Consider the following 24643-nt stretch of genomic DNA (forward strand, 5'->3'; position numbering starts at 1 on the left):
AAAAGCGAAGTCCAAGTCCAAGTGTCAAATAGCTAGCAGAACAATAAGATACGCTGGTGTAGCTGGAGACCAAACATACACTGGCAACTACAAGGTGTAATTCACCAGCTTAAATGCTACCAGAGCTCCCGCCCCAGCCCCTGATAGGAGCATGGAGTCTGACAGCAGCATGAGACACCAATAGCAACCAGGGAGCCCTCCCCTGTACTCAGACAGGAGCAAGCCTCAGGAGAATGCAACAACTGAAGGCTTAACCCCATGAGCACCAGAGAGGAGTCTGGAGAAGGCATGAGACTGGGTGTCGGCTCCCTGGCAGCAGAGCAAGAAGTGTGAACAGTTCAGAGAGAAATCGGGCGTCGGCTGATTCTTCCAGCCGAGTTCACACACACAGACTGAACTCTAACAGGTATGCTGACTGGCAGATGCAGCTGCCAGTCAGCTTCGATGTCCACAGGAGGTTGGAGTCCCAGGCCCCAATCGGTTCTGTGGCTGGGACTTCACCTGCCATAATATCTGCCCGTTCCCCACTCCTTGCCTGCCTTGCAGTCATTGCCTGCGATAGAGTCTCGTACCTCTGAGTGTATCTTAACCTAGCATTGTTTCTGGCTTGACTTTTTGACTACCCCTTGGATCACGTTTTTTGTACTGCGCAGACTGCTAGCTGCCGACCCAGACCTCTAACTTCGAGCTTTTGTGTTTTTGTCTGTCTTGTCTTCGTTTTGTGTACACTTATACAGGCTAGGGACTGTTAACCTAGGGAAGTTGAAGCAAATAGGGCAGGGACAGAGGGGCGGTGCCAGGGTATGACCTGTCTATTGTCGTCCAGTTCCCTAGCCCTGACAGTCTAACGTTACATGTCAAGGCAAGAAACCTCATCTCATTTTCTATTTTTTAGCAAAAAAATTGGGTATGGGCTTTCCAAAGCTATAACTCTCTGAACAAAACAAACACTGACAAAAGATATAGACAAACATGGACCATCTATGGAAGCAACACTGTCTGACATTTCTGTGGAAGTAGAAGGACGGCACTCCAGAGGTAGGTGCTGCACATGGTGGATGAGTCCAGCAACAGATAGATAAAAATGCCCGGCACTCACCAAATAGGTTTGCTTATGTATTCAGGTGCAACACACATAGCTTTATAGCAAGTACACTTTTCAGCCAGACAAGGGCCCCTTATCAGCTTGGCTTAAGCTGATGAAGGCCATGTCTGCCCGAAACACGTACTTGCTGTAAACCTATGCATGTTATACCTGAATAAATAAGCAAACCTATTTGGTGAGTGCCGGGCGTTTTTATTTACCTGTCTGACATTTCTGACTGGAAATACTTTCTTGTTTCCAATATAATATCACTCATATGAGACGAAACAACAACATCATCATCCACTCTTTACATAGTCATTTGTATCCACTAATATTTACAGATAGCTTTCTGGCTCCCCACCTCCACCACCACTCTCACAGTGTCCACCCATGCTACAAAGCACTTCATTGTGTTGGGGTTGACAAAGGAACTGCCTGCTCTGAATCTCAGTGACCCGCCACCAACCACACGAAGACACGATGGAAAATGGGAAATGATAAAATGGGGAAATCATAGGGCAGAGGCAGATGGTTCTGTATAGTGTGCAGCTGGGTTACTGCAGCTCAGCCTCTATTGGAGCAAATGTAGTAATTTAGTATGGCCTCTGCACAATGTACAGAATTGTCCTCTTCCTCTCTCCTTTTACTGTATAGACCGACACAGCTGGTCTCTCAATAGCCATTTTGCGGGGGTTGGACCTGAGGATAGGCGATCAGTAAAAAAAATAAAAAACCTTTTAAAGAGTATCTGTCACTTTTTTTTAAGAAATCACCAGGGTTGCGATTACATGCAGTTTTGCAATATAATTGCTTATTTTAAAAAAGTTTTCTATGTTTAAATTAATGTCATACCTACGGCCAATCTGTGGTCATGCTCCCTCCATGCCGATAGTTAATATTTTTCAAAAGAAGAGACTTGGGGCAATTCCTTCTATGATGTCCTTTAACCCTATGTCATACAGAAAAAAACATATGGTGTAGAAGGAGGACAGCACTCTGTGGAGCTAGTGATGAACATAGTAGGACAGGTCCTGAAATAGCAGTATAGAAGAATCAGGGCACTCACCAAATTCATCAATGCTTATTTATTCAGTGAAATATCAAGCAGGTACATGGAGATGATGAAAGCTGTGTGAACAAAACATGTCGTCTATGTACCTGCTTTATATTTTACTAAATAAATAAGCATTGACGAATTTGGTGAGTGCCGGGATTTTTCTATACAGAAAAGCAAAAAATTAAACAAAATTGCCTACAATAGTGTTCATATTTTTTACCTCCATTTTATTGAATTCACCACCAAGATACAAATCACATCTTAAACCTGTAAACTTTCCTATTCTTAAACCTGGAAACCTTCCTATTTTTATGTAACTTTCCTTACTTGTGTTAAAAATCTCATCAGTAAGAGGTATAAATATCCTATTCTTGTCTGGAGGGGGTGTAAAGACCCATAAAAAGGAAACCCGCTGTCAAGTGGTGTGAGAGATGTTCTGTAACGCAACAGCTTCCCAATTGGTCAGATCCTGTTTGCTGCAGACACAACAGAAAACAGGAAATATTTACTGGCTCTGCAGGTGGCAGGAAATATCCGCAGAACAATCTGGTGACCTCAGCGGCTGATATGGTATGCGGAGACTGTGCAGGTGTTATTAATATTTCCTTATTGTGTGTTCTTTGGCTTCGGCCTGAAATTTGTGTGCGTTGTATAAAAAGCAATTAGATTTTCCCACAATGTTTATTGGCAGCGCTGTTGACAAAATCTGTTTGTTGGGTCAAGATTAATATGCCAAGTGGTACTTGTTCTTTCAAAACAGTCCTTAATAACTTCCTCCTGTTTCGTGCGCTGTGGACGCCTGTATGTAGATAGATATACGATTGACAGATATAAAAATATAACCACACAATGGCACCATTGTCATTTGTTAATATTGCAAATCCCGTAAGGGTCAACCAATTTCTTCTGATTTTAGTAATGTGATTGGGTTATCTATTATAAACTGTATGTCCACCTTTTTGTCTCTATAAGACTGGGTTCACAATACGTTTTTGCAATCCATTTTTTTTCATCCGTTTTTTGTGTGCATCCATTTTGATCCATTTTTCTATTGACTTCCATTATAAAAAAGTGGATCAAAACTGATCAGTTTTTTTTACCGTACGTAGTCAACCTCATTTTTGTGTCCTAAAAAAACAAACGGATCCTTTTTTTTATAATGGAAGTCAATGGAAAAACGCATCAAAAGGGATGCACAAAAAATTGCAAAAAACAGATGAAAAAACGGATAAAAAAAACAAAAACGTAGTGTGAACCCAGCCTAAATGAGTAAATGTGTTTCCTGTCATCTCTTTATAGCAGTCAGATCTGCAATTCTGCTGCACAGATATAAAATATAACATATTCCACCACATTTCAGCTACCGATAGTGGGACCTAGCAGTCTACCATATAATGAACTCACTCTAAGAAATTACTAAGGGGGTATCCCGAGACACAGGATAGAGGATATATTAATGTGCTGTCAGTTTTCTTTCATATGGAACCAGTTGGGAACTCGCTAGTTGGGAGAATAGATCTCATGCCCACTTTGTAGAAAACGGGTCCCCCTGGAAAGAGTTCAGGAAGTTGCACAATCCTAATAGCCAGACTGTCATGCCTTCAACCCCCCTACAGTATAGTGCTCTTGGCTATGCTTTCATTCCTGAAGGAAGGTAAAAAACTATAATTCCATTATCATTTGCTCTGTCTAAAATGATTGTCTAACGTGCAAGTTTGTGTCTGTCTCAATGATAATTGTATTCTAATATAAATTCTACTATATGCCTGATATGTACATAGTTGGTCTTTGACCATGTTTGTTACCTTTCCTCTCCTCCCCCCGAACTCTACCCCGACCCTCTTCCCCCAGACAAGACACGCACAGGTATAATCCTTACTTTTACATCTGTTCTGGATCCATGTACCAAGTGCTTACGGTATACTTTGAGCATGGAAAGAGCAGAGATTTTAGTCAGTAAATTACAAGTTATACTGAACATTTTCCCATAAATATATATATCAATCTGCTCAGCATCTTCTGCTCTAGAACATGGCTAGGTAGTATTTTTATGGTAAGAGTTCTCTTTAAAAATGCTCAAAAGCCCCATAGACAATGAATGAAACATTGGTCAATCAGGCATACTACCACTCAGTGGACAATTGTCCTTCATTCCAGCAGTCAGACGCCCACCAATTATCCTGCCTATAGGGGATAACGTTTAATCTTGGGATCAGGGGCGGAACTAGAAAGGGCTGGGCCCCATAGCAAACGTTTGATTGGGCCCCACCTCCTCTCCCCCATCCCACTTTAGGTAATCCTCCTGTTTGTTAGCTCTCTGCCCAGTAGATAGCATATGTTAGGCATCTCACCTGGTATGGGCTCCCCAGTAGATAGTGCCCCGTGGTAGACATCTCCCCTAGTGCCCCCCATGGTAGGCATCTCCCCTAGTGTCCCCCATGGTAGGCATCTCCCCTAGTGCCCCCCATGGTAGGCATCTCACCTCGTATGCCCCTGTACATAGTGTCCATGTGATGGGGTGACCCGCTGGGAGTAGTAGTTGTCAGCGGTGGTAGGTCGGACCCAGGTAGCCAGTTGCCAGATGTTAGGTCACGGTTATGGCACGAGGGGAGCTGACTAACCCACGGGAACCTGACCATGCGGGGCCCCAACAATTCTTTGTTGCCCTTAGTCAAGGCACCAATAACTAGACCAATGCCAGGGTTCAGAAACAACGGTGATTGTGCGTTTATTAACATGGCGATTGTCAATAGCAACAGTCTCTTTGGATGCAACCAGGAATAGGCAAAGTTAGCTAAGCAGATGGGTGATGCTGCAATAGGCTGTGGTGTGACAAAGTTACTTTGGATGAGAGGAATCTTAACGGAGGATGAGGGTAGTAGTTCCCTGAGAATGATGCTGGGCGGAATAGACTGAATAGAATACTTGCTGTTGATGATGATGAGAAGATAGTGACTTGAGAACGACACCCAGATCTTTGAATAGAATGGAGAATCTTGAAGATGAGACTGGTCAGGACTGGACCGGAATCTGTCTCTGGAAAGGGGAGCGAATCACCCTGAGTTGCGGCCTTGCTTGGAAGCAGCAGAGCACGTTCTACCTCCTGAGGGTGGAGGAGAGAGCAACACTTCCTCCTCTCTAGAGGGTAGAGAGAAGACGACTGAGGTAAAAGGTAAGTGACTAACTGACCCCAGCCAAAAGCTCGACAGCTATTGGGGTTACTATGGCAGCCGGGGAAGTCACATGACACTGGCCAGTTGCATCATCACACCATTAAATAACAGGCAAATAAATATGCATAGAGAAATATGAGAAATACCAGACTTGAACACTGGGGGCAGTACAATACAACCAGTTTGCAGTGGCCATTAACTCTTTCCAGTACAGGCACAAGTGAAATACTGATATACACAGAGACACACAGAGAGATGGAGAAACACAAAGAGAAATCTTCTGTACTGGGACACTGCATCCTCGAAATAGACATCTCCTCTATTATCCTAACACCCCCCCCCCCCCCCCCCAGTACATAGTGCCCCCCCCCCCCATGGTAGGCATCTACTATATCTACTCTATGGCTGCTGCAGTGGTAGTTACGCCCCTGCTTGGCATGACCCCTGGATACCAAAATTACATGATATGAAGGTTACTGTAATCCTTAGGAAAATGCAGTTACTATTATTATGGTGGTATCTTTAACCCCCTGAGGATGCAACCTTAAAGGTTTTTTTTTTAGGGGCATTTAACCTCTTAACGCATAATCATGATGCATGTATGTGACTTTGCTGGTGAGGGTGTATGGAGCAGCCTTAGCTCCTGGCTGCCCTCAGCAACTAAGAGCTGTCGCTAATAGTCAGAGAAGAGTTGTCACAATGCCAGCTATTTAACCATTTAGTTAAATTGTGAAGATTAAAAACTGTTAACTTTATGTCTTGAGTGTGCTCCGAAGGAGCTTTTTAACATTTTTGGCATGAAATAAAGTTACCAGTTTTTAATCTTCACAATTATGACTGCTGGATCAGCATATTTTTCCAAGTTTTTCTGGACTGAATCGTCGACTGGCAACCCTGGATCCGTGCACCTCCCTTTAGAAGATAAGCTCCGGAATACCACCTTAGGCTATGTTCACACTGCGTATGTTTCCGTCCGTAGTGCGAACCGCGAATATACGCACGTAGTTTTGAGGTTGATGCGTTCGCTTGAAAGTATACGATATACGCCTGCACAATGCACACTACGTATGAGCTTACGGCCGGATCGTATACGGTGCCGTGAAAAATGAACAAGACCATTGTTTGAGGACGGAAATGTTGAAACTCACGGCCGTGGATTTCCATTCGGTCACGTACGGAGTATTTATTTCAGCCAAATTGAACTTGATTTTTCGATCCAAAAGGTTCTGTGTGGTTTACGGGGCTGGGCGAAGATTTCCAAGTAAATGACCTGCTTCAGATCGCTTTGAAACAAGCTAGGAAAGCATAACTGTACTACGGGCGTATGTTCGCGGTGCGTACGCATCCGGCTGCATGTCAATTTTTCCCACGCCCGTAGTTTCAGCCGCACATGTACGGCGGCGTATGATCTACGGCCTAAGATCTAAGTCCATTTTCTTGTTTTGTATGTAAAATTTGAGCCCTTACACAGCCCAGCAGACTTAAAAAGTAAAAAAAAACTGTAGGGGTCAAAATTGGAAAATTTTAAGCTTTTTTTTATTTTAGATTTTATGAAAGCATTAAAGTAAAATAAAGTTTACAAAAATTGGGTAATCATACTGACCTGACCAGCTTTACTGTGCAAATTAGTATTATTTTTTTGTTTTGTTTTGCAGCAATATGTTATGGAAAAATGAAGGGTAGATCTGGTCCCACAATAAAACAAGCCCTAATATGGATATGTACATGGAAAAATAAGAGTTAAGAGTTGAAAACTGACTGTGGAGTCAATGGGTTCAATGACGGCCGCTTAATTAAACAAAGTGGGGGACAGCACTGTGACCACAGCGGGCTGTCACTGGCTACAAGATAAATGACAATGTATTTACATAGCTACTGTACTTAAAGGGGTATTCCAGGTTTTTTTTCCATCTAGCTGTGTTCAGGGTGCAAATAAATAAAAAAATGCTATACTTACCACCCTCGCTCCCCCACCACCACTGCTGTCAGCGCTGCCCTCTGGACCTGCCCTCTTTAGCCAATCATTTGCCGCAGCAGCACCCTGCCTCCACTCCTCTTTGGCTTAAAGGGGTACTCTGGAAGGGGGCTTTTTTCCGATCTGGCAGGGGAGGAGGTGGTTGAGGGCAACGACGTCCACTGACCTCCCTGGTTCCAGTGGCGGCGCTCTGGTCCCCGCTGCCCAGCCGCTTCCTGGTCTCTGATGCGGGCTCGAGATGTGACGTTTTAAGTCCGCTAAGCCAGTCAGTGACAGAGGCCGGATCCCACCTCCGTCACTGACTGGCTTAGCGGACTTAAAACATCATGTCTCGAGCCTGCGGGGACCGGAGTGCCACAGTACGGGACCCGCCGCTGGAACCAGCGATGTGAGTGGACGTTGTTGCCACCTCCTCCCTGGCCGGATCGGAAAAGAGTACCCCTTTAATGAAAAGATCCTTGTGCTGAAACTGACACCAGGAAGTAAAGGGCAGTGGAAACTGTGACATCAGCAGCAGGGGAGTGAGAATATAGGGTTTTTTTTCTATTTAACTGCACACTAAACACAGTTAACTAGAATAACATTTCTTGAATACCACTTTAAAGGGGTTATATGGTTAGGGGAAACTTTTTATATATTGTTGCAGGTATATAGAAAATAATAAAGAGCCTATGTTTACCTCACCATGCTTCCTCGGTGTCTTCTTACGGGTCTCTGGGTCCCCCGCTGAACGTTCCCACCTCCACTTCTGAAATGGTCTGGGCAGTGACAGCCCGCTCAGCCAATCACTGGCTGCAGAGCTGTCCCATCTCAGTCAGTGATTGGCTGAGCAGGCTGTCACCTCCTGGATGAGTCCATCTTGGAAGTGGAGGCGGGAGAACTCATTGAGGGAGGACCGCAGGGGAGCGCGGCAAGGTAAGCATAGGCTCTTTACTATATACTTGCAACAGTATATAAAGTGTTTTCCCTAACCAGATAACCCCTTAAAATTCTTCTGTACATTGGGTGTGCTTACCTTATCCTAATAATCCCAAATGACATGAAAAATGATGGCAGACATGACACCAGTTTAATCTACAAAGCATTTATTTAAATACACATGAAATCTGTATTAGATATAATAGACGACAGGAAATGATCCAAAATAAAAAGTTTATATAACTACACATTTACAAAAAAAGGTTGAACAGCTACTCGCTTCACAGAACAAAGGTGTACATCTGTAATAATCCCACATCCATCAGGATCTCTCCATTGCTATAAATTATCAGTGTCATGTGGAGAGACGACTTCCCAATAAATGACGCCTCCGCTTTGTCTGGATGATATCCTATTATATTCTCATGTTCTCCCTCAGTCCAATGTCCACACAGCCCTTCTTATACACAACTGTAAAGGAGTTATCAGCGCGGATTTAACCATTTTATTCCTGATCGAGATCCTTTATCCTTATCCTTGACGCTGTTCCCATCTCCTGAAGCCATATCAAGGTCTAGAAAAAAAGAAAAGAAAAAGATTTCAATGTTTGATGAGTTTTATACTTCATACCTGCGACACAAGAACACCCCCACAACAGCCTTAAAGGGGTATTTCTGTATCAGTAAATTGATTTTAAATGAAACCCCAAATATAGAACTAATATATTACTTATGTTATTACTAATGATACCACTTTTCTGTGATTCACGCCTGACAGGAAGTTTAAAAATGAAAAAGAACGACATAATATGGTATTGTTTCCAGCTCCCTGGCTCCTCCCTCTCACCATAGACAATGCATCTTCTCATGTCACAGGAGATGATGTCAACAACTCTTACCAGCCTCTCCAGCCTACATCACCATTGCCATGTCATATACACTAATACATATATAAATATTGAGTGTCTACAGCATGCTGTCTTGTAAATGAATGATGCCACAGAATGAGGAGCTGACAGGGAATGAAGACAGCAGGTGCTGCAGTTGGGCTTATTGTGCAATAGTCTTCAGTGAAGTGAAATGAGATGTTCTGCAACAGCTATGGGTGGAGAACTGGAAGGAGAGCTCTGGGAGGGGAGTAGGAGGACTGTGTGCCCATCTTCTGTCACATGCACGTAGCAACAAGAAGCAGTGCTTGGCCGTTTGTTCCCTCCTTTACCCCCACCTTCCATGGGAAATATAAATTTGGAGGGGCTTGGCTGCTTTGTCTGGGCTTGGATGGCAGTGGAGATCAGACTAGCTCCTGACCATCTCCTGACTAATACTTGCCCAGACAACAGGTTCACATAATGTCGTCAATGGATGGTCCTCTAGACAGTGGCTGAGAATTGCTTAGTCCCATGACAATGCCGTTTGAGGTAAGAAAAGGAGTTCCCATACATGATTTGGAAATATCGAATATATATGACATATGGAAGAGGATGACTACCATGATTGTTTATATCCTCAGTTATTGTTTTCTGTAGCTGGATGTTATGGTATTTCGTAAATTATTTGAAACGTACCAGAAGATGAGGAGGGTTTTCGTTTATTGGCAGGCTTGGGTCCAGTCAACTGGAAAAAAGGAAATTTCAAGCATTTTCCTGTCACCCGATCGCATATTCCAGATGGGCAGTTGCAGGTTCCTCTGCAGTCCATCCCATAGGTGCCATATGGACATTCTACAACACAACAAGAAGGACAGAGGAGCATTACAATGAGCAGCAGAATTATTTCACTCACACACAGTAAATGGCATTGTAGGGAAGTCATTTGGAGTCATTGAAGTATTTATGACTCTACGACAGTCAGCTTATTGGCTTTTTTGTGCGGCCAGTTAAATCGCAATGAGTGAATTAAAGGGCCCCACGATCTGTGATCGTTCATGTGGCCTGGCCTGTAATTGATTTAGCCATAGAAGGCTTATTAAACGATCACTGTTCAAAAAGACTGGCACTGGTATTGTGCAGTAGAGCTGTTTGAACATCTTTGGTTCGATCAAACTCGAACTTTCTCGAACCTTCCCGATGCCTTCCCGTTTCGTGGGGAAGGTGGAGACTGCCCGAGTACCACCTGGAAAACAGGGATACAGCCTAGGTAATATCTGTACATTTCTATATGAGAGGCAATAAAAAACAAGTTGTTGGTTGTGCATCGTCAAGTAACAAAGACGCACCATTGTAGACGCCATTGATACAGATAGTATTTTGATGACTCTGTTGAGAGTCTCATCTACCAGTACACAGAAATACAGTGGTATTCCCTATACAGGGGTATTCCCTATGGGTATCCAGCTTATTGGTGGGTGTGCCCCATCACAGATTGTTATCCGTTATCCTGTACATAGGGAGTAACTTATTCAGATGGGAATACCTCTTTAAGTAGAAGCTCTAGATTATTGGGATTCTTAAGAAGAAGAAGAAGCTTCTATCATGTGAAACATGCAGGTCTATAGCTGTCAAGGGACCAGCCGCCTAACCTGAGGAGGATTTATCAGCGACATGAATCAACAATGTGCTGCATTAAGAAGAGATTGTGCAGAAATGAGGGGGAGCAACCGAAATATGGAAACAATTAAAAAAAGGCCATTTTCTTGGAAGTGAAGATCAGGTTAGTCAGCTGGCCCGGCGCTTCAATCCTCATGTGTCCTCAGAGGTTGTCGTCAGGTCTTGTGTCATGGCAGCTAAAGAGCGGCTTGTGGAAATACAGAAATCTGCCAGACTGAAACCTCACTATATTTATGTGCACTGGATACAGCATGTCCAACACAATATAAAAGGGGATCACTATGTAAGGATTTGGTCTTAGAAACAATGACTCATCTGGAGATCACTTTGTAAGCATTTCCTTAGTCCGGATAATATTGTGGTTGGTAGTAAAATACCTGTTAGCTTTCACTTCCTCATTATAATCTATCTATCTATCTATCTATCTATCTATCTATCTCCTATCTATCTATCTATCTCCTATCTATCTATCTATCTATCTATCTATCTATCTATCTCATATCTATCTCATATGTCTATCTCCTATCTATCTATCTATCTATCTATCTATCTATCTATCTATCTCATATGTCTATCTCCTATCTATCTATCTATCTATCTATCTATCTATCTATCTATCTATCTATCTATCTCCTATCTATCTATCTATCTATCTATCTATCTATCTCCTATCTATCTATCTATCTATCTATCTATCTATCTATCTCATATCTATCTCATATGTCTATCTCCTATCTATCTATCTATCTATCTATCTATCTATCTATCTCATATGTCTATCTATCTATCTATCTATCTATTATCTATCATCTATCTATCTATCTATCTATCTATCTATCTATCTATCTATCTTCTATCTATCTATCTATCTATCTATCTATCTATCTATCTATCTATCATCTATCTCCTATCTATTATCTATCTATCTATCTATCTATCTATCTATCTATCTATCTATCTATCTATCTATCATCTATCTATCTTCTATTTATCTATCTATCTATCTATCTATCTATCTATCTATCTATCTCCTATCTATTATCTATCTATCTATCTATCTATCTATCTATCTATCTATTTATTTATCTACTATCTATCTATTACCTATCATGTATCTATCTATCTATCTATCTATCTATCTATCTATCTATCTATCTAAAAGTAGGAAATTGGAGCAGCACATCAATTCCAAGCAGCGGGTGCCAGCGGATCCTGGTCAGGACCAAGAGACCGATATATATAATAGAGGAAAATCCACAGCACTCCTTAGTAGACTTCAAAAAGGTGCGGTTTATTCAAAAGACTTGTGCAGTATACAAACGCAACGTTTCAGCGGCTGACTGTCGCTATTTTCAAGCGTATGTCACGTTTGTATGCTGCACAAGTCTTTTGAATAAACCGCACCTTTTTGAAGTTACTAAGGAGTGCTGTGGATTTTCCTCTATTATATCTATCTATCTATCTATCTATCTATCTATCTATCTATCTATCTATCTATCTATCTATCTATCTATCATATAACTATCTCTCTATCTCCTATCTATCTATCTATCTATCTCCTATCTATCTATCTATCTATCTATCTCCTATCTATCTATCTATCTATCTATCCAAACAAGCAACAAAGCTGCAGAGAAATGTAAAAAAATCCACAGTAGACTACATAAGTGAAAAAAGTGAAAAATTGTTTTATTCACACACATGTAAAAGGTGTACACATTTTTGCATCCATCAATCACCTATCTCTCTATTCGTATTGTTTCAAAAGTTATCAATGTTCCCTGTCATGCACAGCTAGTTGATGTGTTCAATGTGTTGTCCATGGTGCTGAACACAGAGCTGAGATTTTGCAAATCTGATTGTGGCAATTGATTTCTGAGACAATTTTGTTTTTTTTTGATGCTACAAAACCACCTTCCCATTGGAAAACGTGCCCTTTATCTAATGTGGCTTATACAATATTGTGGCTGCACAGCATGTTCACACACAGTATTTTAATCAGTATTTTTTAGTCAAAACTAAGAATTGAGCCAAGAGAGAAAAGCTATCATTTAAAAACTGTCACCTTATCTGTGCTTTTAACCTAGTCCTGGTTTTGATTACAAATACTGACCAAGATACTGCATGTGAACATAGCCATACTTTCATCCATCTGTCCACCTAAAATCTTCTGTCTTGTCTCTATCTTGGTTTGACTACCATTGATAGTAATGTGTGAGGACACAGATTATACATACAAGTATACCAATAAATACTGATCTATAGAGAAACCTGATATGAAGTGTTCAAATCTGCAGCAGCGCCACCAGTGGGGAAAGGGGGGATTACACTAAATACATTTCCATTTCCATTAATAAACTTTCTGTATAATAAAACACAGGTCCTCCAAAAGGACAAATGCTTCTTGTAACTGCTCTCCTCTATAAGCCTATGGCCAAGAAATGAGGATCAGCAAAAGAGCTATAGGATTCATGATAGAAACAGGCTGCAACCATACACTAAACTATAGCAGTGGTCTGTACCCTGGGGGTCCGGCTGTTTTTGTCCTTTATAGATATACTAGCCATCTTGTGCTTATACCTCCCTCATGGTATCTGCTACTATATACTGTACAGCTTGTGTACACTGTCAGTGTGTATCTTGTGGTTATGTGGGTTTATATGAATAGAATGTGTGTTCTTTGATATAAATCTAACCTGGCTTTTATCAGGAAACCACAAGCACTTGTAGGAAGTTTACATGTATAGTAAATATATTATTTGTCTGTGTTATCTTTTAATCTATTGTATATCTATCTATGTCCTGTCTATTCTCTTTAATCTATCTATTTATCTATCATCTATAATCTATCTATCTATCTATCTATCTATCTCACATTAAGTTGGTGTGCTGCGGATGTGCTGCAGATACATTGATACATTGGGGAACCCAAGCCAAGGGATTTTCTTTGCAAGCACTTACATCATTGCCTTTTGAATGTGCAATCTATCTAGTTATCTATGTATTTATCATATATATATATATATATATATATATATATATATATATATATATTTGTTCTCATATCTATCTATCTATTATCTATCTATCTATCTTATTTATATTTATTTATTATTTAATCTACATTTAAAATATTTCTTCCAATATCTTTGTATTAATCATTCTAATATTTATATCTCTAAAATCCATCTTGCTAATACTTAATATCTAATATATATTACAATATCTACGATCTATATTCTGGCCTAATAACATATCCACTACAGCACACTTTAAAGTACATACACTACATAACTACATGACAGCTGTAAGTGATTGGTGTTAAAGCCAGAACACATAAATCCAAAGAAATGTACAGGTCTGTGGTGGGGACACTGCCCAGTCACCCTTAGAGTAAGGCAGCTGTTCTCTAGGACTCCTGCAATCACTTACTGTATATGCAGAGTTTGTAAGATGTAGAGCACAAGCAAGTCTCATTGTTGTATCTAATAACATCATATTCTCATAGGATTGCAGGTAAGCCTTTATTATCCTAAATATTACATACATAATAAGATATTACATAGCTGTAAGACAGATGAGAGATAGATAGATAGATAATAGATAGATAGATAGATAATTGATAGATAGATAGATAATTGATAGATAGATAGATAGATAGATAGATATGAGATAGATAGATAGATAGATAGATAGATAATTGATAGATATATAGATAGATAGATAGATAGGAGATAGATAGATAGATAGATAGATAGATAGATAGATAGATAGATAGATAGGAGATAGATAGATAGATAGATAGATAGATAGATAGATAGATAGATAGATAGAATTCTATGTAGAAATAAAATGTGCTTGGACGGTTACTGTTCATTCTAACACTATGGTATATATTAATGCTATATGAATGTAGTTGGAAAGCTCGAGACAAACTATGCCAGGAATGCAATTATTTTTAAACACATATGTAAAATTTAAAAACTATTAAATGTAGCAGAGCTGAGTTTGACAAGTGGCACAACCTATCTTAATATTACAATATGTTATACATGAGACGGACAACAATTCTATAAGTGAAACAGTTGTCAGAGATCATAAAATAGCCTCAAGGAGTTAAACGGCACATTCAGCTCTGCTACATCTGTAGATTGTGCTAATGCCGGGAGAGTCACAGGGTCACAGATTGTATTCTTAAAGTATTGAGGATTTTATTTAAAAGATAAAAGCTAAATTTAAGATTGTAATGGAAAAGGCAACAATTGGTTAAAGTCAGCATAGAGATTGTATAATGTGTGGTTATTACCTCGGCAGATTCCAAATTCATCCCCAAAATCATCCTCTTCTGTAAAAAAATGGCACTTCAGTCCGGGCCCACATTTAACCCCATCCATGCCAGACACTGTCCGGTAGCAAGTTTCCCCAGCGGCTGCAGCACAGACCCTGCAGCAGCCACAGTCGTCCAGCACAGTCCTCTTACACCTTATGGTGCTCTTGCACTCATTGCTGTCACAGCGCTCGGGGCAGTCCACAGCATACTGGGCATTCCAAGCTGTGCCAAGGTGCATGTTCATCAAGAGAGAGGCGACTAAGATGCAGCACTTCATATCTGCAGACAGGGCGGACTGGGCACTGAGCTTCAGCACAGGACAGGAACAGATCCAAAGTAGTAGCTGAGCATCAACCTACAAATTTCGCAGCTTTATACATTGTCTTCCCACAGGCTTGTCAGTCGTCAGCTTCCTCAATCCGGCAGTGCTGTCCTACTGCCAGCCTCCCTTGTTTTACTTCATGAGATCCAGGATGGAGGCTGGATTAACAAGCTGCTGCTGCCATCCAGGAATTGAAAAGCCTCCGTTGATGTCATTTGTTTTGTTTAGACAAACAGCTGGGTTTTTTTTGTCTTTTTTCTTTTACATGTCTTCAACGAAGAACTAAAAATATCAGCGAGAATTACAGAAAAATGACAAGGGAAGAGGAGAATAGCAGAAGTAACTTTTCCCTTCCTTATGGTACTTCTCGAAAAAATTTTCGTCAAAAGTCAATCCAATTTTTTATTTATAGTGCATTGGGGATTACAGAGGGTCTCTAAGATCCCTAAGAAAGGGGGTGTAACAGGTAGCCCCAATCCCCACTGTAACATATGTATAGGAGTGAAGGTGCCACCACGAATGGGAAGGTGTAGGGCCAGCTGAGACTTGGGACCCTTTGTAGTTTTCACACATAACAGTAATAGTCGGGGTGCTCCATAGGTGTCGGATGCTAGTAATATCTTCATCTCCACCAGGGTGCACCCAATTAAAGTGCATGGCTGATGGTGTCATGGGGTACACCTATTGTTTTGCAGGTGTGATTTAGGGCAGGTCACCAGAAGGAGGTGAAATGAGACCAGTGTCCCGGTAGTCACAAACTATGGAGGCACAGTTCTTCAATTGATTACAGTTTCAAATCAAGATGATATAGGATGGTTCAGGTGAAACAAAGGTAACCTATGTGGTGTAAGTGAGTGTCCTAAGCTAGTTCCTGAGACAGATAGAAATCACAGTGGTCAGCAGAGGTCCGAACCCAATCAGAGGTCCACTAAAAAAATAAACTGCTAAGAGGCTCTTGACATTACCACCCTCTCAGACTAGAAAAAAGATCTACTTCTTGAAGGCTACAGAAGAGATGCCCTTAAGGCTGCCTGGCAGAAGCTGGCTTGGTTTAGAGTGATCCAAGGTAGGCCTTGCCAACTAACTCTACTTGTTCTTGTATCGTCTCATTCTGTGCATCTCACTACTTACTATTCTTATTTCATTCTCTATCCTTCAACTCCTCTCTTCTAAAACTAGAACTAAATAGGTTTTGTCTAACCAGCACTCTCCCTACCAAGGTTCTGGATATGAACTAACTAGGGGTGCACCAGCTAGGAAGAGTCCTGTGGGATGGGTCTCACTGGTCATTATAGCCCAAGGCATTCTTTTATCAATTCTGTTTTGAAAGCATTCTTAGGCTATGTTCCCACTTCGGGAAGGCGGCCATCTCGTAGACAACCACTAATAATGATCATGAACATGAACAGCAAGAACCTAGCCTTACCATGCAGCATTTCTTCGACAACTGTCTAAAACTTCTGAACAGCACTGGATATATACCACCCTCTTACTGGGCCCACATGACTCTCCATGTTTAATTCACATAAGGCTTTTGTTTTCAAAGGTCCATATTTCTTACTCACTGATCTGTTTAGACACCCAAGGTCATGGACTCCTAGAAAACCTAAAGGTATTTTTGAAGGATACTAAACTGTGACAGGGTATTTATGAGTGAGCCCCTAAAGACCATTTAACAATTATCAGACAAATGAGTTTTTCATGGAATGCTGATTCCCCATAATCAGACCATGTAAAAGAGCCAGCGATCAGCTGATGAATAAAAAAAAACGCCTGTTTGTCAGCTTATCATATCTTTTGTGCAGCTTTATTGAATGCACATTGTCCTTTGTAGATAGGAGAAGTATGGCTGAAGTTTATGGGCTGCACAAATGATCCAGATATTGTTTACGTGTTCAGGCCGCACAATTATTCAAGCCATATACTGTATATCAATCAACAAATGACACAGATCAGAAATCATTTTTATGTTTATTGTTTTTTCATCTATATTAATCTATATTACAGCTGACACAAAGAGCATCACAGAGTTTACTCTAATCTATACTAAGCAGAATCAACTATTGTTATACTAGCTTAGAGGGGATCTTCAACCCAAGTTCTGCCATGATGACAGTGCCTATGAGGTCCATCTGGAAGTGACGGTGACCCGGTCATTTATTTTTGGGTTTTATCACTATTCTGGTTCAGCGTTCTTTATATGAATCCAACTTCATTTCTCCCTGGTAGTGTATTTATACTGCGTACTCTTCATAAGAATCTCCTCCGATTGTGTCTCGGATCCACTTGAGATATTTATCCGTAAGCCGTGTGTAGACGCCTGGAGTCTTCCCATCACCGCATTGAATTGGTCCGAATGAGACAACACCTGCGTATTTATTATCACAGATCAAGGGGCCGCCGGAATCACCCTGAAATAGATCATATAGGGCATTCATTTAATGCTCATGGACAATAGAAGCTTCTAAGGTTCCAATACAGCCCCACAGGTTGTCTGATTATAATATTTCTGCCTGCATTATGTAGGTTCTTACACCCCTACAGATTGGGCCACTATACCCCATCAGACTGATCAGCTTTTCCCATCTCTTCGGTATTTGGGCTGATCTGCCCTCCCAGGAGAGTTGAATGGAGCTGGTCATATCTTACCAAGCTTACTCACATCGGCAGGTCCATTTTCTAAGCACTGCCATATTTTCCCAGAATCCCTGTAATCTACCTTGATATGTTAAAGCAGGGATGGGGAACCTTCGGCCCTCCAACTGTTGAAAAACTACAACTACCATCATGCCTGGACAGCCGAAGGCTGTCCAGGCATGATGGGAATTGTAGTTTTGCAACAACTGGAGGGCCGAAGGTATCCCATCCCTGTGTTAAAGTATCGAAAGTCATTACCACCTATGTATCTCCATGAGACCCTGATCTGATGGACCATCTCATAGAGATACATACCTGTAGGCGGCAGTGACTATATTCTCTATATGTTTGGGGTCACACAGTATAATTTACATCCAGTATTACTTACAGCACATGTGTCATCCTTTCGCTTTTTAGGTGGTCCTGCACATATCATGCTCTTGGTTATGACTTGCTTATATTTTTTGCAGTATAATTCCTTACAGGCGACTTGGTCAGAAATGATCAGATTGGCTTCTCGAAGGACGTCTGATGGTGTATTTCCTCTTGCTTTAGTTGCTCCCCACCCGGCCACGCTGCACATTTTCTTGATCGCGATCTTTTCCTCGCTTTTTGGTAGAGGAAGAACGGCAACAAACTTGTTCAGCTTTGCAGGTTTCTCCAGCTTTAAAAAAAAAAAAAACCATGTACATAGATGAGACATCGCATCCAACTATCGGCCTATAGTGGGTATGCAGCACACAGCATGATAACAAGTGGCAATGCTCTGTGTGCTCTGACATGTTTTCATCATTGTCGGCAGTTGTTTTTTCTGTAGTTTTTACAGTGGTTCTTCCATGGGATTGGTCTAACCTATGTTCCCCATTCACATCAATGAGTCTTGGGTACTTATGATGCTGTTTCTCATTCACTGGTTTTCCTTCCTTGGACACTGTTGGCAGGTGCTAACCACTACTTACTAAAACCCTTCACAAGACCGGCTGTTCAGGAAAAGCTGGGACTTTGCCCTAGGGTCAGTTCACACTAAGCAAAATTTCCTCAGTGCCAAAGAGTGTCTGTATGGGAGGGTTTGGGCGCCTCCGCTTCCGCCACTCTCCGCTCAAAAGATTGACAAGTCAATTTTTTTAGCGGAGAACGGAGGTGTGCGAGCCCTCCTATAGAGACACTGTTTGACACTGAGGCAGGCAGGATTCTGCGTCGGAGAACTCTGCCGCAGAATTCCCCCGACTTTGCTCAGTGTGAACTGGCCCTTAGGCTGTGGTCCCACATTCACAGTTTTGTTGCATTTCTTTGCTTACATAATTAGAGCCTCATTGATTATGTGGCCATGTGATCTGCATAACCAGGCTCAATCTAATCGTTTATGAAAAGAAAAGCTTGGTAATGCTGATCACATGGTAGTTTGTTTTTTCGCTGCCAAAAGTGCAAAACGTTGCCAAAAGGGGGCATCATTCTGTACGACTTTAACCTCACATTTCTGAAATGAAAGCGACAGATTGTGGCGCATTATTCATTGCAATAATGATCATCTTTGATTTATTTTTTAAAGATTTCAATTATGCCGGGAAAGCCAAAGCTGTAGCCCAACATGAGCTCTCTACTGCCCCCCTCTGGCCATGTCAGAACTTTAAAGTGAAGTCTGGCCAAAATGATAAATCCGCTGCAGGCAAGGGGGTGCAGGAATATAGTAAAGAATCTATACTAATTGTCCCTATGCCCCGAAGCGCTGCCTGCCAGTCTCCTGGATCTTTTACTCCTATAATGTCTTTGCATCAGGAATGCCCTTCCCGCCAAGTCCTGATTACACAAAACCTGGGAGAAATTGGAGCCCAGCGGCAGTCACTGAGCTTCTGGTGCCGCAGTTCAGGGGCACAGAGACGCGTAAGTAGTATAGATCCTTTATTATCTTCCCACAACCCCCTGCTTGCAGTGGATTTTTCATTTTGGTTGTACTTTTCCTTTAAAGGGGTTCTCTAGGCTTAGAAAAAGATAGCCACCTTCTTCTAGAAACAGCACCACTCTTGTCCTCAGTTTGGGTGTGGTTTTGTTACATTAAATAAATACCACACATGACCTGAAAACACATATATTTTTATCCTAGATAATCCCTTTAATGGTAAATTAATATACCACATACACAACAATCCAGTGCTAAACAAAGAAATCCTGTCAACAGGGGATTACTGTGTGTAGCAAGTGCCTGCTAGACTTCTGAGGCTCATGTCATGGTCCAAAGAACAGCCCAGAAGGGGGCAGCAGGAGCCACCATTTGCAGTACACAACATGGCGCTCATGTGGCTCCCTCCTCCTCTCCACATGTCAGAAGCCATCACCAAACCTAATGTTAAAGCAGACACAGCTGCCGCCAGAAGATTGGTTAACCATGGATATGTCCAACACCGTCTGAGTTCTGTGCACAAGCCCTATTAGTTATAACTTATGTCTTGTTTTTATCCTTACCTGTAAAAGTTGAATGTCATTGGTTTTGAGTTCCCTATCCCAACAGGGGAAGGTAATGCCTCGCTTAACTCTTAGCTTCTGTTGCTCATTAGCATCTTGCAGCCGGTGTGCGCCTAGTATAGCATAGGAACTATTATCACTAAAAAAAAAAAAAAACATAAGTAGAAAATCATTTCAGTCAGGACAATTGGGGTACTGTCTTTCAGAGAACCATCTTTACATATAGGATATATTGAGGGTGTACATTCCCCTATAGAAGTCAAAATAGAGAACCGCACCAGGGTACTAAAAAGACAACCATTCGTGTAATATTACATTTCACCTGTAGTGGCCACTGCAGGGAAACACATGACCACAAATTCCTCTGGTGATCTGTAACAATCGGCTGATCACCCAACCCGATTCATTTTAAAAAGTTGTTTGTCATGATAAACTTTCAGTTGATTTGGAATTGGCAACAAATGATTATGCTATGTGTATATGTTCATTTACATTAATCTGTCAGCAGGAATACAGTTATCTATTCTAGCTGGAGTGAGGTGGCTCACGGATGGGCCCTCCATTCTATTTCCTCAAAATGCCCTAATAGTGCTATAAAAAGGAACAATATGCAGCTGGGTATCCTCTCGGTGAGGGGCACATACTTACACAGGACAATGTGCAGCAGTTAAAATCCAGTTTGGTTTAATCAGTGCCCCACCGCATGCAAATTTTCCCGGTAGGAAAGCCATGTAGGGTCTGGAGTGCGGAGCAGCCTCATTCCCTCCAAAAATTTCCATGCAGAAATCTGTGGATAAAGATAAATCAATAGATGACTACCATGTTGTGTAATACGTTGTAATGTCATATACTTCAGATTCAGGTATACCCATTGATCTTCATTATTCCCAACCAATGGAGAACATCCAATGGAGCAACCAACCCCTAAGATATGACTATTATTTGTTATTTAGGTTTTGATCTAGTGCAGCTTATTTCTCTGAGAACAAACAGGTGGGGCAACAATCCATCAAGCCTGACCCCTCTTTCCACCATCACATTTCAGGTGTTATTAGAGCCCCATACATTTTTGGCCTCATTCACATGTCCGCAAATGCATTTACAGATCTGCTTTTTTTTTTTTTAGAAAGTTATAACATTGTTTGAATGGGGCTCGCTGATTTACATGTCTGCATTTACTCTTGCCAGAGACAGGGCAGACAGGAACAGTCCACAGCTAGAGAAGCTTTCTATAGGGATTCCCATAGAAAACCTCTCCTGCTTTGGACAGTTCCTGTCTCGGCCAGAGATGTCAGCAGAGAGCACTGTGTCAGACTTAAAACTATTTTAATTTCTTGCAGAACATACAGCAGCTGATAAGTACTGGAAGACTTGAGATTTTTTAGTAGAAGTAGATTACAAATCTATATAACTTTCTGACACCAGTTGATTTGAAAGAAAAAGATTTTTGCTGGATAACCCCTTTAAGGCCTTCGTGACATTTTTGACATATTAAATGTTAAGTTCTGGTGTATAAAGAGAGCTCAGGAGCAGAGCATGATGGTTCACATCTGCATTTATGGTTTTCATTTGTCTGGTGCATTCAGGCACCAGAAAAATGGAAATAAACCTGTCCCATCGATTTCAGTGGGACTCGAAAGTCCTCAGTTTGTCACCCGTTCAGGTAGGCTGTGTTCACACTATGCTTTTGCAGTGCACTTAATGTATCTGTTTAATGGGAAAAACGGATGAAAAAAATTTATGCATTTGTGTGGATTGGTTTAGATCCGTTTTTCCATTGACTTCCATTATTTAAAAAAATGGATCAAAACTAGAGATGAGCGAACTGGGTTCGGGTTCGAGTCGATCCGAACCCAAACGATCGGCATTTGATTAGTGGCGGCTGCTGAAGTTAGATAAAGCTGTAAGGTTGTCTGGAAAACATGGATACAGCCAATGACTATATCCATGTTTTCCACATAGCCTTAGGGCTTTATCCAACTTCAGCAGCCACCGCTAATCGCCGAAAGTTCGGGTTCGGATGGACTCGAGCATGCTCCAGGTTCGCTCATCTCTAATCAAAACGGATCCCTTTTATTTATTTATTTTTAGCCTACACACGTTTTTGTGTACGTTAAAAGTAATCATTTTAAAACGGTCAGTTAAACGGACAGAAAAACGCAGTGTGAACCCAGCCTTACGTTGTGCTTGTGGTCCTTATTTTAAATGCAATAACAATTTGTGCACTCATTTCCCATCCTTGAAAAAAAACAACAACTACGAATGTTACAAATTTTTAATTGTAGCCAAGTTGAATGCGGGATGAAACAAAGATGTGAATAAGCAATTAGACTGTGTTGTCTAAGTTTACACTAAGGCCCCCTTCACAGGTACCCATTTATCCTGCCAGGAAACACTGATCACTAAGCCTTTCAGGAGTCTGGCCAGAAAAATGGAGGAGTCCTCCTCTAGCTTCTCCTTTGATCTTCCGGTGCTTCAGAGAAGTGTTTGGGCTCGGCCAAGTGGCAAAATCCGAAGGCACAGCATTCGACTCCCGGCATCTGGAGAAGTTGGAAGCCACCCTAGGGAGTCCTGGACAGCATCCAACTTCTACAGATGCCAGGAGTTAAATGCCGAGGGTTCAGGTTTGGCCACGTGGCCGAATATAGACACTTTTGAAGTTTGCTCATCCCTAGCTATGGCTCTTTAAATGTACATTGAAGTCTTGGTAATATTCACATACATACAGTATATTTATATATTGCTGTTTCCTCACCAAGGGCTCGTTCCCACTGAGCAAAAGCAGCTGAATTTCTGCGCTGAATCAGCGCTGAAATTTCAGCCGTTAAAATAGGTGCAGAGCTAATTTCCATTGTGTTGAATGGAAATTCTGCTCTGCAGTTCACACAGTGGAATTTCCGCACTGAACTAATCCGCTTTCCGCCAGGAGAATGAACATGTTCATTCTTCCGCTAGCGGAAGCCTATACAAATCAATGGGGCTCTGATTTTCTGTTTCAGCGCGGATTCAGCGCGGATTCAGCGCGGAATACAAGCGTAATACAAGCGGAAATTACTCGCTGAATCAGCGCGGAAATGGGGAAAAGGGGGGGGGAGGAGGATTCTAGTATATGTTCTGGTATAGTCTAGTTTACTCACCAAATACTCGCTGAATTTCAGCGCTGAATGCATGCGGATTCAGCGCGGATTCCTCGAGTATTCCGCGCTGAATTTGTCAAGAGCTGATTACGAGCTGAACACTTTCCTAGCAGAATACGCAGGGATTCTGCTTACATTCTGCTTATATTCTGCTCGGAATTCAGCGTCAGTTGATTTCAGGCGGAAATATTTCCTTGCGTAATCCGCTCCTTTTGCTCTGTGTGAACGTAGCCCAACACCTAAGGTTCTAAAGGTTCAGCACTGCAGATGCTGGACCAAATAAAAGTTGCACGTAGCAGCAAAGTACATACACAGTAAGCAGAAGAGACACATAAAGCAATCCTGCTAAACTCCCAATGGAAGAACATCTACTTACGTCCATTGATGTGAAACAAGGAGAAGACCAGTAGCGTCAGGAGATGCTCCATTCTCGGTGGTCACCTTAGAAGCTGAGGCGGGCTATGCCGTCATTTGTGTATATATACACTGTGAGCATGCCATGTGGTCTGACTTCTCAGAATTATCTGCAAACTGTGGTTTATGAGTCAAATGGTTATTAATTGTCACCTTCAAGGAAAATAAGAGCTCGAGGTGATGCAGAATGATATCTGACAGGGATTCTAGGTTTTGTTTCTTTATGCAAAAAAGGGGTCTGTGGAGCCTCAGTTGTGAGGTTTTGTTTCTTTAGTTTAATATGAGATGTCGCCATAGATGGATTATAGGCATTTTATTTTAGGTTTAAGCAGACATGGAGTTATTGTAATCCAATAAGGTGGAGACATAAAGCCCATGATCTATTAAAGTCTACCTGTTGTTTAAAAAAAAACTTTTGACATGTCATAGAGACATAGACTAAAAACTAAAAGTGCAACAGCAACCTGCAGGGGCTTACCATACATACTACCCCTCCCCCCGGCATACACACAATAAAAATCTATAGATAACAAGATAATAGGATCTTAGAAAAACAATTTGATCAGAGTGTACCATGTCACCACGTTA

The 24643-nt window shown here is 41.4% G+C and overlaps 2 protein-coding genes across 2 annotated transcripts; both read right to left on the reverse strand.

Moving 5' to 3' along the window:
- Nucleotides 1-8381: 8381 nt before the first annotated feature.
- Nucleotides 8382-15545, reverse strand: ESM1 (endothelial cell specific molecule 1). Its single transcript, XM_069964739.1, has 3 exons — nucleotides 15062-15545; nucleotides 9775-9930; nucleotides 8382-8784 (listed from the first exon to the last, which is right to left on the reverse strand). The coding sequence occupies exons 1-3, from the start codon at nucleotides 15360-15362 to the stop codon at nucleotides 8696-8698; spliced, it is 546 nt and encodes a 181-aa protein (XP_069820840.1). The 5' UTR covers nucleotides 15363-15545; the 3' UTR covers nucleotides 8382-8695.
- A 1814-nt stretch (nucleotides 15546-17359) lies between these two features.
- Nucleotides 17360-24124, reverse strand: LOC138787441 (granzyme A-like). The gene is made up of 5 exons (XM_069964740.1): nucleotides 24018-24124; nucleotides 21153-21291; nucleotides 20505-20643; nucleotides 18433-18708; nucleotides 17360-17818 (listed from the first exon to the last, which is right to left on the reverse strand). The coding sequence occupies exons 1-5, from the start codon at nucleotides 24067-24069 to the stop codon at nucleotides 17642-17644; spliced, it is 783 nt and encodes a 260-aa protein (XP_069820841.1). The 5' UTR covers nucleotides 24070-24124; the 3' UTR covers nucleotides 17360-17641.
- Nucleotides 24125-24643: the final 519 nt, after the last annotated feature.

Source organism: Dendropsophus ebraccatus, chromosome 3 (genome assembly GCF_027789765.1).
Source record: "Dendropsophus ebraccatus isolate aDenEbr1 chromosome 3, aDenEbr1.pat, whole genome shotgun sequence".
Classification (NCBI taxonomy): Eukaryota; Metazoa; Chordata; class Amphibia; order Anura; family Hylidae; genus Dendropsophus; species Dendropsophus ebraccatus.